The 17,287-nt window shown below is 33.3% G+C and overlaps 1 protein-coding gene across 1 annotated transcript in view; it reads left to right on the forward strand.

Annotated features, from left to right (window-relative positions):
* VPS13B (vacuolar protein sorting 13 homolog B) overlaps window positions 1-17,287 on the forward strand; it is a 798,623-nt gene that overhangs the window by 361,065 nt on the left and 420,271 nt on the right. The window contains exon 23 of the mRNA XM_060287492.2: window positions 1,582-1,816. Within this exon, the coding sequence (XP_060143475.1) occupies window positions 1,582-1,816 (235 nt within the window). The remainder of the gene's footprint in view (window positions 1-1,581; window positions 1,817-17,287) is intronic.

The following is a 17,287-nucleotide window of genomic DNA, read 5'->3' on the forward strand; positions in this document are numbered from 1 at the left end:
CGAATGCCGCAACTAAGACCCAGCACAGCCAAATAAATTAAATAAATAAATAAATATTTTTAAAAAATCTAACATAAAGTGTTAAACACTGACCCTTCATTGTTTGACCTTAAAACCGTAATTAATATAGGAGAATATGCTGTCAGTGTGCCACTTTAGCTTGTGCACTTTAACATCACTAATGCAGTTATATATTTTAAAACATAAATGTAATAACATCTGAGACAATATACACTTCTATTTCAGAAGTTAAAAATGTTGTGATCTTAAATCAACAATGAATTACTTAACCATATACATGCTTAAATTAAGCTACAAGATAAAATTCTAAACCTAAAAAATCTCATACTTCATGAACCAACATACTTTTTTTTTTGCAAAAGTTTACTTATATTTCTCTTCACTGAGTTCATCAATTTGTCCATGCACAGAAATATTGAAGGGAAAATGAGTAAGTGTACTTAATTTGTAAGACTGGCAAATTATTTATCATATCAAGGAATTCCAGACCTGTTACATATCATGCTCTCACTAAGGAATATATTAACCCCAAGAGAAGGTTATTACTTTATTCTTAGTTATCTTTTATAAAATATGATCTCTTTGTTATTTTAAGTTGCGAGACTATCCAAACATTTTTCAAGCAAACAAATTTTAGTTTTTATTAGATAATACCTTTGTATGCCAAATATTTTCTAGAAAATTAAAGGTTATATTTTGTATTTCCTTAAAAATAATTTAAGTATGGTAGGCTATTTGGGCAGTTTACTAACCAGGTACAGAATATTACCTTGTACAAGAGTCACCTAAGACTAATAGGCTTTTACTTACATTGCTTTTGAATTAAAAACTCATGATGTATTCAATTTTTTATTTGGTCTTGCTTAGTCTTACTTTAACTCTGTTAGGGCCTGGCGACCTAAGTAACTACACTGGGCATAGGGGAACATAAAAATTTCACTTGAAATCATAATTTAGGTAATAAGTTGAAGTATGATAAAAGTAAGGAATAACACTCTGATTTTTAAGTCTCCTGAATTTTCTTCATTACTATATGTTATAAACATGTTCTCCTTTAATGTTTGTCTAGAGATGTAATCTGAACATTTAAAATATTCTTTTCTTAAATTTCAGTATGTGAAGTAAGGGACAAATTCACATAGATATAGCTGTTTGTGGTTTTCTATTTTTTAAAGTAAGAGCAATAAAATGCTAGTCCATTCTAAGGCCTTAGCTGGTGTTAACAAAATGTAATGAACTGCAAGAAAAGGATTTTCTCACCTTTTTTTGCCAGCACATTTTCTAACTCAATCATGTTTCTTGGAAAGAACTGTGGAAAGGCAGATACGTTTTCATTTCATGTCACTGTGCTCTTTTGATCAAATTTATAGCAAGAAACAATACCTTTTCAAGTGTTTGTTGTATTCTTTAGTGAAAGTAACTCATAAAGACATAAGTATGGGGCATTTTCTTTTTTTTGGCTTGCCTGTGTATTCTGGTAAAGATATTAGATGTTTGAGGATACATTTACTCTCAAATTTAGTCTGATCCAAATATTTTGATTTTGCTTTTCTTTTCTAGCTTGAAGTACAATCTTGTTGTGTGTTCATCCCAAGTGATAGCTTGCCTTCCCCAAGTACAATTGTATCTGGTGACATTCCTGGAACAGTAAGAAGTTGGTACCATGGACAAACCAGCATGCCAGGAACACTTGTCCTCTGTTTGCCTCAAATAAAGATTGTTAGTGCTGGCCACAAGTATATGGAACCTCTGCAGGAGATTCCTTTTGTCATCCCACGACCCATCCTTGAAGAAGGTACTTTTTTAAAAAATTCTTCCTATGGTTATTTTACTATGTTTATTATATTTTATACTGATATTTTTAGTTTTACTGCTTTTTTTTTTTAATGCCAGTGCATTTCTGAATCAGTCTTCTCATTGAAAGAACTGCATGGAAATGAACTAAGTGATTTACAAAGTGAATGAACGAAATGATGATGTTTATTGATAGCCACACCTTTTATATATATGGAGACTATATATATGTATATATGGAGACTATCTACAAAAGATCATATAGAATACAGTATGATCACTGAAATGCTAAACATAGATAAAATTAACTTGAGAAGGATGTTGGTTTCAGATGTTTGCATTAGGCTGAACTAAGAATTATAAGTAGGTTGATTTTAATTTAAGCCACTTGACTTATGAATGGATGCTTCATAAATACATAATCAAATGAATACATTATTTACAGCAAGCATGCTATATTTCTAGATTACTCATTTATTTAAATAAAGTAGATAATTGTGTGATGATTGGAGCCATGGATCTTTCTTCAGTAAATACTTGATTTCTGATGTTGCAGTGTTTTCAGTTGTAGGTTCATACCCTTTTGAACTTTGATGTATTCATTTCAAACTGTGTGAACCTGGAGAAGTTTTGAGTCACAAAGTAAATAATGTGAATCTATATTTTAATAACAAGCCTGAAATTTTTTGACAGTGCTAAATAGGTCAACACCTTGTTCATATTATTAGGATGTAAGTGTCTGAATCCTGATATCGTTCAGATTACCACAGTACTGTTATTGAAAAGCAGGTACAGTCTGCAATTTTTGATTTTGACTTAATGTCGATTTCTCTCTCCTTTTCTCTATTGAAATTTCCATTGAAATCTAGTTTTCATAGGTTTGTCAAAAGTAAGCATGATTTTACTGGCAGAAATTAATGTTGGTACTTAATGATATGAATACCATTATCATAAAATCATAGAATTGTGAGAGTTAGAAGGAACTTCTTTAGAGTTCTTCTTAAGTGCTCTTTGTCTTGATAATTTCTCTAGCATATTGGACATAGCCATTCTTTGTTATTTGTTTTCAGTTATAGGGAATTCCTTATTATCACAATAGCTATTACATGTCATATCAACGATATGCTAGAGTGAAGTGAGCTCATAAAGCTCATAAAATGAGCTGGGAGTGCTTCCTCCTTTTTTTTAAAATTTTAACTCTGGAATAATTTTTGTAAGATTAAATGATTTGTACCTTGATTTTTTGTTAAAACTCATTGATAAAATTCACATATTGTAAAATTCTTCCATTTAAAGTATACAGTTAGATGATTTTTAGTGTATTTACAAGTTTTATGCAACCATCACTATAAAATTTTAGAATAATTTTATCACCCTAAAAAGAATTGGTATATCATTAGCACCTACTCCTCTTTCTCCCTTCCCCCCAGACCCTACGAACCACTTGTCTTTCTATCCCTATGAATTTGCTTCTTCTAGACATTTCATATGAATGAAATAACAAAATTTGTGGTCTTTTGTGACTGGCTTCTTTCACTTACCATTATAAGTGGTAAGTGAAAGAAGCCATCTTTCACTTCTTTCATAGAACCATTGTTATAGTATGTATGTCTTCATTCCTTTTTATGGCTGAATAATAATTCATTTTATGGTTATACCACATTTTATTTATTCATTACTTGATGGGTATTTGGGTTGTTTCCACTTTTTGGCTATTATCAATAATGCTGCTATGATCATTCTTGTACACTGTTTTGCATGGACATATGTTTTAATTTCTATTAGATATATATAGTAGAATTGTTGGGTCATTTGGTAACTCTGTGCTTTAGCTTTTGAGGAATTGACAAGACTGTTTTTCAAAATATCTGTGCCATTTTACAATCCCACATCAATGAATGAAGGTTCTAATTTAGTCACATATTTTTATGTGCAAGTATAGTTGATTTACAATATTAATTTATCCATATCTGTGTCACCACTTATTATTGTTCTCTTGTTATTGTCTTATTGGTTCTAGCCTTCTCAGTGGGTGGGAAGTGGTATCTAGTGGTGTTGATTTTCATTTCCGTAATGTCTAATGATTTTGAGCATCTTTTCATGTGCTCAGTGGCCATTTGTAGATCCTGTTCTGTATTATCTTCTTCTATTCAAATCCTTTCTTTTTAAAAATATTTTTAAATTTATTTTGGCTGCACTGGGTCTTAGTTGCGGCACGTGGGATCTTCATTGTGGCATGTGGGATTTTCAGTTGCGGCATGCAGCCTTCTTACTTGCAGCATGCAGACTCTTTAGTGGCAGCATGTGAACTCTTAGTTGTGGCATGTGGGCTTCTTAGTTGCAGCATGTATGCAGGATCTAGTTCCCCGACCAGGAATCAAACCCGGGCCCCCTGCATTGGGAGCACGGAGTCTTACCCACTGGAACACCAGGGAAGTCCCTTTTCAAATCCTTTGCCCACTTTTTAGTTGGGTTATTTGTCTCTTTATTGTTGAGTTGTAAGAGTTCCTTATATATTCTGATATTAGACACTTATTAGATATGTGATTTGCAAATATTTTCTCCCATTTCTCCCATCCTCCATTTCTCCTGTTATCTGTTCACTATCTTGTTTGAATTTATTTAGTTGTTTAAATAACAGTTTTTTTCCTTTATACTGTAATATATGTTATTTTAATTCCTTTTTTCTCCTGCTATATTGGAAAGTATTCCTTAACTGTTTTTCTTTCAATCTTAGAAATTAACACCCTTTCCTCAAAGTCAGCTCTGGTCCTAGAAATATTAAGCTGCATATTTAATTTATTAAATTATGCATTAAATCAAGTTATTTACTCTGCTACTGAACAACACACAGGTCTTAAAATACTTTAATTCAATCATCCTCTCTGGATTAATGGTTTATCACTTAAAAAAATAATTGCTTATATTTATTGCATATATATAATCAGGGCAGGGTTTGGAAAATTTATTTAGTAAGGAGCCAGATAGTAAATATTTTCAGTTTTACCAGTTATGTGGTCTTGTTGCAACTACTCAACTCTGCTTTGGAGTGCAGAAGCAGCCGTAGGCAATATGTTGATGAACTGACATGACTGTGTTTCTTTGAAACTTTATTTACAAAATCTGATAGCCAGATTTGGTCATGGGCCATGTTTGTGGACTCCTATACTAGTGCCTTACTAGACATTCCTTCTTACAATTCAGTCCTTTATTCTATCTCAGACCATTTTCCTTTTGCCTTTTAGTGATGATATGTTGTTAGCAAACTTAATTTTGTTTGTTTGAAAATGTCTTTATTTTGCCCTCCTTTTTGAAAGATATATTGGTGGATATATAATTTCTTTGTTGGTAGTTATTTTTGTCTGACCCATTAAAAATTCCATTGTGCTGACTCTTGCTTTTCATTGTCCTGTTGACAATGAAAATATTTATCTGCAATGTCCACTTGCAGTTTGTGTTTCTTTGAAGGTATTTTGTCCTTCCTCTCTGGCAGCTTTCAGAATTTTTTAAATCTTTGTGTTTTAAAGTTTTAGTGTTGGTGTCTTTTATGAGTTCTGCAAGTTTTCTGGCATAATATCTTCAGATATTGCCTGTGCCTTATTCTTTCTTACATATATTTTAGAATTTTTCACATTTTTACTGTATTATTCTTGTCTCTTCTTTGTACTTTTATATTTTTTCTCTTTGACTTGCTGACCTGCATTCTCAGTAATTTCTTTAATCTGGTCCTCCATTTCATTAATTTTTTAAAGCTGGGTCTAATATGCTGTTAAACAGTTATTCATTGAATTTTTTGAATAAACTTTTATAGAATTCAAATATATCATATAGAAAACTGCTCAACTCTTAGTTCACAGCTTGATACATTTTATAATAAACCTACCCCTGTTGCCTACATCTGAATCAAGATCAGAAATATTACCAGCACCCAGGAGATCTTCTCTAGTTCCTTGCGAACCTCTTTCTTCAGATTCAAACTGCATCTTGACATCTAAAACCATAAATTAATTTACCCGTTTTTGAACTTTGTAGCACTTTATTAAATTTTTACTTATGATATTCTTTTCATTTTGATTGATTTTTTTTTTTTCTTTTTTTGCGGTATGCGGGCCTCTCACTGTTGTGGCCTCTCGCATTGTGGAGCACAGGCTCCGGACACACAGGCTTAGCGGCCATGGCTCACGGGCCCAGCCGCTCCGCAGCATGTGGGATCTTCCCAGACCGGGGCACGAGCCCGCGTACCCTGCATCGGCAGGCGGACTCTCAACCACTGTGCCACCAGGGAAGCCCTTGATTGATTTTTAAAACTCCTTTTTATTCATAATTTTCAAGGCTTCTTTGTGTTTCTTGATACATGAATCATTTATTTTATATTATTGTCTAATTCTTTAATCAGCCTTACTTGTGAGCAAGGATGTTCAATTTCACCAGTTTTGAAATGCCTCAAGCGATTTGTTTTGTTTACCTCTGAGTTTCTGGCTTCTCTCATTCCATGGCATTAATAGTCTTTACTTTTTGGAGAAACTCATTAATGATTTTAAGGAGGTATTGTGTGTGTGCGTGCGCATGTTTGTGTGTGTAAACAAATATAAGTTTTAATCATACTATGTGTTACATATAAACATTTTATAAATACATTCATCATTTTCATTTGTTTTTAGTGCAAGGGTCATTCAGGGAATGAAATCTACCATTGTTTCTGGAAATAGAATCCCCCAGTGAGGTTAAAGATGTTATGACAATATTATAGCCCCCCCTTAATGGATTTTATGAAAGGGCTGATGTATACTACCGTACTATTTGTTATCTCTTCAATACTCTTTTCAAATCCCTCTTACTCCTGCAGCGCTCCTGCCAACTTCAACTGTTTGTCCTTTTCATTTGATAAATTGTTTTATTCTTATCTTGTTTTTCCAATATATTATGAATGTCTTAAGAACTACAGAAGTCTCCATCTTTAAAGCATAAGATGTTATTATATTCTCTGATTTTTTTTCCAGAACTGATGAGTTAGAATCTTAGTTTATTTTCAACTTTTAAAAATATCATACACCAGATGGAGAGGACTAGAATCAAATAGAAACTTCTAAAGTCTATTTTTCATACTCCCTAGGAGACTATAGAGTGACTATATAATCAACATTGAAACCTAAATTTTACTTCAGGTTTCAGTTTTTTAACCACCTGGTTATTCTCATTGGCCAAACCTACCTTGAGGAAAGGAGATTATTTCAAGATATTTAAAACTTCTTCAGACATTAAAAATCTGTAGATATTAACTTATGAAAGACCATAAGTATATATTTTTTCTTCATTTTAAATGTTGTTTGTAAAAATATTTGAGTATAACCCTTTGATGCATACATGTAAAAAGTAGTTTACTCTTTATCTTTATACCTGTGCATAGATTGAGAAAGAATCTTGAGGTCTGTTCACTTTCAGTTTTCAACTAGTCCTCCTGGTTTCAGTGTCATTCCACATTCTCTTTTTCAGACATATTTGAGTATTGGAACCTGTTGAAGGATGGTTGTCATGAATCAGATTGATCCTTTATGGTTTATCTTTCTGGGCCTCAGTCACTTGCTATTTATCTATTATATTTATATGTTTAAAAATTTCATGATATTACTTATCTGCTGTTTTGTCCTCTCCTGTTCTCATCCTCATTTTGAGTTATAATGCTTTTTTTCTCTCTCAGTGTCATTTTGCTGGTTTCAGAATGTAGATAAATATTTTCAATCATTCATGATCAACCAGATATGCAGTGTATCTAAATCTATACCACCTTCCGATTGCGCTTCTTTCTAGTCTGCTTCTCCAATACTATTATTGTTTTATGTTCAGCTCATTTTTGTTCAGTAAATGTTTTTTGATAATTGTAGATGATGGATTTGGTGGGGTTCTGAGAGGGCGTGGGCTCAGGGGAAGATAGGAAAATTGGAGGCAAGGAGATTAGATATTGCATCTAGCTATTATAGTTGTCTGGAAACATGACTGTCAGAACCAGAATGGTGGTGATAGGGATGGAGAAAATGGGAAAGAATAGAGAAATAGTTAACAAAAAAACTGGCAAAACTTTGTGACTGGATTAGTTATAGATAGTGAAGGAGAAGTAAATGTGTAGAATAACTCCATGGTTCCTAGCTTGGATGTGTGTAGACATTTATATGGTTAATATTATGATTACAAATGAAGAAAGAGGTTTAGTTTTGGGTGTGGAAGCTGGGAAGGATGAATTTAGGTTGGCACATACTGTAGAGTGTTTGTGGGACATTCAGGTAAATATATCTAATAAGCTGTTGCATATATGGGTCTAGAGCTCAAAAGAGGAATCATTGTTAGAGATACACAATGTGATAGCAGGGAAGACCATGAAAAAAGATGTGATCACCTGAAATCACTTATGTAGAGACAAATAAGTATAATCCAGATAGAAAAAGGGGGGAACACTAATGTTCACTGGCTGAAAAGGAAAAAAAATAATCTATGTTGAAAACTGTGAATAAGGTAAGTACAGAAAAACCCATGAGGCAGTAGTGTCATGGAAGACACACAATCTAGTCATTTAAATGTAGCAGAGATGCCCAATACGATGAGGACTAAAAGATGTGAAAGGGATTTGACAATTTTGGATGATTGGTTTTTCTTATCACCGTACTTTCAGAGGAATAGTGTTAATGCAGGTCAGATGATGGTGCCTTAAGGACTAAACAGAAAGTGAAAAATTGATATAACAAATTTCCAGTGTCTTTAAAAAAATATTTGAGAAAGGCGGAAAAGAGAGATGGTATTTAGATGTATATATACCTTGATATCCTTTGGTTGTACACAACAGAAACCAAGTCAGGATAATTTAAGCAAAAATGGAACTTAATGATGCATTGTCTGTATTCTACTGTAGGAAACAACTTTGAATTTTTAGTTAAAATTTTGATGTTTCACCATTTGACCCTGGTGGTTATGAAGACCGTGGTTTCAATTAAAACTTTCTTTATCTTTTTTTTTTTTTAACTTGGATTCATAACTCCTGTGAAGTTATTTTTCTCTTGCTCTTTGTCTTTGGTGTTGCTTGGTTATCATACTGGAGTTCTAAATTTCTATTTAAACCTTAATTTTTGAATCTAGTTGTTTAGATTCAAAATACAGTGATCTAGTCATTATGATATGAACAAAATGAAAAAAAAAAACCCTTTAGCATTACAAAGATGATCAATAGGATGAACAAAAGCGTTCTCACTTTATAGATTTGAGCCTTCTATACTGAACTTGGACTTCAAAGTTCAAAATGAGGGACTGTTTGTTGAAATGTGTCATCTGATTTCAGTTGCCATGAGAAGGGAGAGATGATCGCTAATATAGCCAGATCCAATCTGTGTAGGGTGTGTGGGTCAAAATCAACATCTTGAATTTCATTAGAGAGCATTTGCAGTGAGGCTTGCAGATGTAATTTGCTACATCTAGCTCACACCTCTGAGCAGATGGGTTTCTACCCTGTGCCTAGCAGAGGTTTGTTTTTCCTTTTTTGAAAGAGTTGTCTGTGACTTTAATAAAATATTTTGACAAAGTTGAAATGTAAAGATCATTTATAAATTAAAACTCTGCTATTGTTGGATTTAATGAGTTTTAATAGAAACTGATGTGAAAATTGTTGAGCATCTATGAAAAACATGAGGGCTATTTTTTCCATGTAATTCTGGTCACCTTAGTTGTTCATATGTATTATTACAGTATAGATATTTTTAAAATATCATAGTTTGATAATCATAATTTCCACTTGTTCTGAAAGATGATGATGTACTATAGCAGTAGTTTTTTTCCCAGCTTTACTCAGTGTCTTTGACTTTAATTCTTAAACCCTATGTAAATGAGATTGCCTGGGTAAAAGAGGAAGCTCAGAAAAGAGCTTGAGATTTGTTCTTGTTGGTGTTGTTTTTAAATAAATTTCTTGGAAGCCATCATACATGTATAACAAATGAAGTTAAGCTGTTGGACTGCCTAAACGTTTTTAATATAATTGCTACAGACATTGTTCTCTTCTCAGTAGCTCACATTCATCCTGCTCAATCATTTGTTTACCTCTGGGTTCTATAACTTTTAAAGGCTAGACAAGGAACCTTACTTTATTTATTTCCTGTTAATCAATTTTGCATTTTCCACCCTCCCACACAAACACTTATTTTAAAAACAAAAACCAATATGGCAGATCTAATATCCTGCTCACCTTTTAAAAATAAACTATATAATTTACATTGCCTTAACAATATAATTTACATTGCAGATCTAATATCCTGCTCACCTTTTAAAAATAAACTATAATTTACATTGCCTTAAGATCTTAAAAATATGGTTTTTAAATGATACCAAGGTAACATTCTAATTAATGGGAATTTTTAAATTCAGATACAGTTGACATATAAAATTATGTAAGTTTAAGGTGTACAGCATGCTGATTTGATACACATATATTGCAATATGATTACCAGTGTGGTGTTAGCTAACATTTCTATCAGGTCACATGATTATCATTTCTTTTTTGTGGTGAGAACATTTAAGATCTAGTCTCTTAGCAACTTTGATGTGTGTAATATGTATTGTTGACTGAAAATCACTATGCTGTGCGTTAGATCTTCAGATCTTATAGTTGCAAGTTTGCACTCTTCAGCAATATCTCTCCAATCTGTGTAGGGTGTGTGTATCCTTACCCTCCAGCCCCTGGTAACCACCATTCTTTTGTCTGAGTTCAGCTTTTTTAGATTTCATATACAAGTGATATACAGTAGTTGTCTTTCTCTGTCTGATTTATCTAAGTTAGTATAATGCCCTCATTAAAGGAAATTTGGAAAGCAAGTAACATATACAGGAGAAAATAAAAATCCCTTGATGATGACCACTTTTTTTAAAATAAAGAAGTGATTATTATTATTTTTTTAGTTTATTTATTTATCTTTGGCTGTGTTGGGTCTTTGTTGCTGCGCACGGGCTTTCTCTAGTTGCGGCGAGCGGCGTCTACTCTTTGTTGTGGTGCACAAGCTTCTCATTGTGGTGGCTTCTCTTGTTGTGGAGTGCGGGTTGTTTTATCTTTCAACTTTTTGTTATCACATATAATACACATATAATATTCATTATGTATAATGATTATATTCATTATAAAATTAGGATAATAATGCCTGATGAAATTTTCAGTCATGTTTTTTTCTCTTACTGTTTTATCATGAGTGTTTTATATGAAGTTAACGTTTTTTTGAATCCATTTCCATCTTAAAGTAAGAGGATTTAGACTTGCACCATTAAATACAATGGTAACTGTGAATTTTTCATAGATGCCCCTCATGAAGTTGAGAAAGATCCTTTTTATTCTTAGTTCATTGAGACTTTTTACGCTGAGGTGGTTTTGGATTTTATCAAGTGTTTTTATGAATCTATTGAGGTGATCATGTGTGTTTTTCCCCTACTGTATGCTATTAATGTGATATATTTCATTAATCAATTTTACATAATTAATTGATTAAACTAATCTTTTTTTAAATTGGAGTATAGTCGTTTTACACTGCTGTGTCAGTTTCAGCTGTAGAGCAAAGTGAGTCAGCCATACATATACATATATCCCCTCTCTTTTGGATTTCCTTCCCATTTAGGTCACCACAGAACACCAAGTAGTTTCCTGTGTTATACAGTAGGTTCTCATTAGTTATCTATTTTATACATAGTAGTGTGTGTGTGTGTGTATATATATATATATATATATATATGTCAATCCCAATCTCCCAATTCATCCCACCCTCCTCTTTCCCCCAAACTAATCTTGTATTTGGGGATATAGACCATTTGGTTATGGCGCGTCATCTCTTCATATGATGCCGAACACGGTTTACCTTTTTATTTTTTTATCTGTATTCATGAGGGATTTTAGTCTATAGTTTTCTGACAGTGTCTTTGGTTTTTATATCAGGGTAATGCTGGCCTCATAGAATGAGTTGGGAAGTCTTTTCTCCTCCTCTATTTCTGGAAGAGTTTGTGGAGTATTGGCATTATTTCTTTAAATATTTGATAGAATTCGCCAAGTGAAGGCATGTGGAATTGGTGGACTTTTTTTTTAGTGGAAAATTTTTAAATGAATAATTTAGTCTCTTTATTTGTTATAGGTCTGTTCAAATTTTCTATTTCCTTTTTAGTCAGTTTTAATAAATTGTGTCTTTCTCGAAAGTTGTCCCTGAGTCTAGGTTGTCTAATTTGTGAGGATATAATAGCATTGTTCATTATAAGGGTTGTTGTTTAACCTTTTAAATTTATTTAGGGTTAATAGTAATATTCCTTCTCTAATTCCTGATTTTACTTGTGCCTTCTCTCCTTCTTTGAGGTTAGCCTAGCTAAAGGGTTATCAGCTTGCTATCTACTCAGAGAACCAACTTTTAGTTTCGTTGGTTTTTTTCTTATTGGTTTTCAGTTGTCTGTTCCATTCCATTGTGGTCTAGAACATATATGGTATGATTTTAATCCCTTTAAATTTATTAAGAATTGCTTGATGGCCTAGCATATGGTCTGTTTGGGAAAATGTTCCATGTGTGCTTGAATGGTTGTTCTGTGGTAGTTGGGTACAACATTCTATGTATGTCAGTTAGGTTGGTTGGTTGATATTGTTGTTCAGTTCTTCTATAACCCTACTGACTTTCTGTCTAGTTATTCTGTCAATTATTGAAAGTACTAGAGTATTGAAATTTTCAAGTATTTTTATTTAGTCATCCATTTTTTATTTAAATTCTGTCAATTTTTGCTTCATAGATTTTGAAGCTCTGTTGTTAGATGCATATGTGCGTATATCTGTTACGGATTCCTAAAATATTGATCCTGTTATCATTATGAAATGTCCATCTCTGCCTGTATAAAACGTATTTTCTTAAATCTATTTTATCTGTTATTTTTTATAGCTATTCCAACTTTTTTATGATTATAGTTTTTATGGTATATCTTTTTCATCCTTTTTCTTTAAACATAGTTATGTTTTTGAATGCAGGTATTACTCTTTTAGACAGCATTTAGTTAGATTTTGATTTTTTTGTGCAGTCTGACAATCTCTTATTTTTAAATGGGGGGTTTAGACCATCTATATTTCATGTAATGTTGATGTATTTTAATTAAATTGGTCACTTGCTATTTGTTATCTGCTTGTCTTGTTTTTTGTTCCCTGTCTCTTTTAATACCTTCTTTGTTTTAGGTATGTATTTTAGCATATCATTTTTTCATTTTCTCCACTGATTTTTTTTTTACTATGTATTAATTTGTGATGGCTCTAAGGATTATATTATGTTTCTGAATTTATCACACTCCACCTCAGATATATTTTAACTTAATTCTGATAAATTATGGAAAAAATTTTTGAACATAGTTCTGTTCTCTATTCATTTCTGTTCACACATATATCACACCTCTATGTATTGTAACCCAGCAATACAGTGTTATATTCATTGCTCTATATAGTCAACTGCCTTTTAAAGTACTTGAGAGGAGAAATGAGAAGTAATACATATATAGAATTTTTCATATTAACCCACTTATTTGTCGTATCCAGCACTCTTCATTTCCTCCCATGGATTTGAAGTAGCACCTGAAGGACTTACTTTAGTATTACTCATAAGGCAGCTTTGCTAGCAATGGATTCTCTCAGCCCTTGTTGATCAGAGAATGTTTTAATTTCACCTTAATATTTGTAACATAGTTTTTCTGGATGTAGAGTTCTTCGTTGACAGTTTATTACTTCCTTTCATGTATCTGAATGTGATTTTCCACTGCCTTCTGAATCAATTATTTCACATAGAAGTCAACTTTTAAACATATTGATTTTCCACTATATGTGATGAGTTATTTTTCTTTTGCTCCTTTTAAGAACTTCTCTTGTTCTGTAGTTTTCAACAATTGGACTATAATATCTATAGGTATTTATGTTTCAGTATTCATCCTATTTGAGCTTGGTTGAGCTGCTTGGATGTATGTACTAATGTTATTCATCAGTTTGGAGATTTTTCAGCCATTATTTCTTCAAATATTTTTGTGCTCTTTTCTTCTCACCTCTGGGCCTTCCATTTTAGGTTAGTACACTTCAGCTCTCTGAGGCTCTGTTAATTTTTTCTTCAATACATTTTTCTTGTTTTTCAGGATGGATACTTTTTTTTTTTTTTTTTTTTTTTTACTTTCAGGAATTGTAGAACATTGATTTTATTGTCGTGTTTTTGCACAAGCAGTAAATAGGCTAACATTTCAGGTACAGGGTAATTATTCTTGAAAAGCAAGCCATCAAAATCAAGTTTGTAGTTAACGGCCCAACATGTTGACAGGAGCTATGTGAAAGTCCCAGAGATGTCTCTGAGTCACTGAAAATGTTAAAGATCAGTGTGCTATGCAGGCAGGAGAGAGATGCAAAGGTAGACCCCCTCTGGGGCATTCTGTGGAATACAGATATGCTGGGCTAGTTCCCATACAGGCTGATGTGGAGGAGGTTCTGGGAGGGGTAATTTCATGTCCACCATTGCGCCTGTCCCTTCCGTTAATGCCACAAGACTTCTAAGGACAGTATGTGGCATTAACACACTTATTGTTCCAATCTTGGAGTTTTACTCACGTGGCAGCAGAATGCACAGGTACAGAAAGTGTATCTACACCATGCCGGAAGTGGGGTTGGTGGGGGGTGGGGGCACTGCATTAGATTCCACAGGCCAGTGGGGGATTTAAACACTCACACCTCTAGCTTCTAAGGAAAGCTGCGACTTAAGACAAATCCTAAGAGTTTACTTAGGCTTTGATTCAAGGACATGATGGCTTTGCCTTCCTAGATGCTCTCCTTGCCAGTAGGGTCATGTCTTGGATTTGTTGGATGGCTAATGCTGCTCCTCTGTTAGGCCAACAAGGAAAGGCTTATGGTACAGTCCTTTACATGGCAGATTGAGTGAGAATGGTGCCTGCATCCTGGGGAGACCACTGTCTCTGGACTCTGGACAAATCTTGGTCTGACTGATCTCCCTGGCTACCTCAATGACCCCAAGTGCCCTGCCTGTTTTTCTAGATCCTGAAGATCCTGATAGCATTGGCTATTCTTATGTGTCTGTATATAATGAGAGATGTTGAATGCTTACTTGAATAGACTTGAACACAATCCCGAAGTACATTTCTTTAGCATGGATGTTCTGCTGCCTCCCAGAGGCAGTCGTTTGGGGATTATCTGTTTTTCCTGGTCTCCTTTTGGTTTTCTTCCCTAGTCAGATTGGATAATTTCTATTGATCTGTATTTAGGTTCATTGATTGTTTTTTTCTTCTGCCAGCATGAATCTGCTATTGAGCTTCTCTACTAAATTATTCATTTCAGTCATTGTACTTTTCTACTTTAAATTTTGATGTGGATTGGGATTGACATATATACACTAATTTGTACAAAAAAGTTAACTAATAAGTGCTGTATAAAAATAAATAAATCAAATAAAATTTTGATTTGGTTCTTTTTTGTATTTTCTTTCTCCTTATGAGATTATTGATTCATTGTTTTCATACTTTCCTTGAATTTTAAAAAATCTTTTTCTCTAGTTCTTTGAACACATTTATAATAGCTAAATTGTTGTCCTTTGTTATGCTTCATGCTACATCTGTGGGCACATAGAGACTGTTTTTATTGACTGTGGTTTTTTTTCCTGAAATAGGGTACACTTTCCTATTTCTGTGTTTGCCTAAAATTTTTTAAATATTCAGAATTTTAAGTGTGTGCATATGTATTCTTCTTTTTCCCCGGAAAGTTGTTGTTCTTTTATGCAAGTTTGCTTCTTTGTAAAGTAACTTCCTTGGGCTAAATCTGTTCCTTCCTAACTGTGTGACCACTGATGTCTCAGCTCGGTTTTGTTCTGTTCTTATTATTCTTGGTTTTAATTTGAACCCTGGCTTTTTAGGTATCACCCTTATGTCTTCTTATCTTAGTGGTCAGCCAAAATTGAACAGAGGTAGTTCTCAAATAAGGCTTTTGTCCTCTACTAATAGATAGATCTCTATATGTGTTAGGATTGTGTATTCAGTGTTCTGGCCATTCTCATACCTGCCAAACTTTTACTTTCCTCTGAGCCCTTCCACATGTCCTCTATACATATGTGTAGTCTCATGGTTGTTTAGGAGTGTCCAGATAACTCAGTTCTTCTGCATCCACTGTGCTTGTGTGTCACGTCAGTCAGGAATATGCTTTCCCCAGTCACATTCACAATCTCAGGCTAGTAGAGCTGTTGGCCCTCCCTGTTCAACCATTACTGAGATCATCATTTCAACGACAAGACTTCTGGGTGTGGTTGTTGTTCACTACTCCAGATCAGGTGACCTCTTTTTGACCATGGCAGCAGTGCCTCTAGTTTTTGTGGCCTGCCTTACACTGGCAGAACCTCCTGGACTTTTGTTTGCTGGGAGTTTTTTGATTACTGATTCAATTTCATACTAGTGATCAGTTTGTTCAGATTGTCTATTTCTTTCTGATTCTGTCTTGGAAGATTGTATGTTCCTAGAAATTTATCTGTTTCTTCTAGCTTGTCCAATTTGTTGGCATATAATTGTTCATAGTGTTCTATTGTGATTTTTTATCTCTGTGATATTGGTTTTAATTTCTCCTCTTTCATTTCTCATTTTGTTTATTTGGATCTTCTCTCTTTCTCTCACTCTCTTTTTTTTTTTTCCTTAATGAGCCTGGCTAAATAAAGGCTTATCAATTTTGTTTATTTTTTCAAAAAAACAGCTCTTGATTTCATTGATCTTTTCTGTTGTTTCTTTCATCTCTATTTCATTTATTTCTGCTCAGATGTTTATTATTTCCTTCTTTTGACTTTAGGTATCATTTGTTCTTCTTTTCCTAATTCCTTTAGATGGCAGGTTAGTTTTTTATTTTAGAATTCTCTTGTTTCTTGATATAGGCCTTTATTGCTATAAACTTCCTTCTTAGAACTGCTTTTGCAGCCTCCCATAGATTTTGGAAAGCTGTGTTTTTATTTTCATTTGTTTCATGGTATTTTCTGATTTCCTCTTTGATTGACCCATTGGTTTTTTAGGAGCATGTTGTTTAATGTCCATGGGTTTGTGTCTTTCCCATTTGTCTTCCTGTAATTCATTTCTAGTTTGATACTGTTGGGGTCAGGAAAAAAATGCTTGCTGTAATTTCTGTCCTCTTAAATTTGTTTAGACTTGTTTTGTGACCTAGCATGTGATTTATCTTGTAGAATGTTCCATGTGTACTTGAAAAGAATGTGTATTCTATTTTTGAATGGAATATCCTCTAGATATTTATTAAGTCTAACTGGTCTAATGTATCATTTAAGACCACTGTTTTCTTATTGATTTTCTTTCTGGGTGATCTGTCCATTGATGTAAGTGGAGTGTTAAAGTCCTCTACTATTATTGTATTGATATTATGATCAATTTCTTCCTTTATGTCTATTAATATTTGCTTTATGTCTTTAGGTGC

Source organism: Globicephala melas, chromosome 17, assembly GCF_963455315.2.
Source record: "Globicephala melas chromosome 17, mGloMel1.2, whole genome shotgun sequence".
Taxonomy (NCBI): Eukaryota; Metazoa; Chordata; class Mammalia; order Artiodactyla; family Delphinidae; genus Globicephala; species Globicephala melas.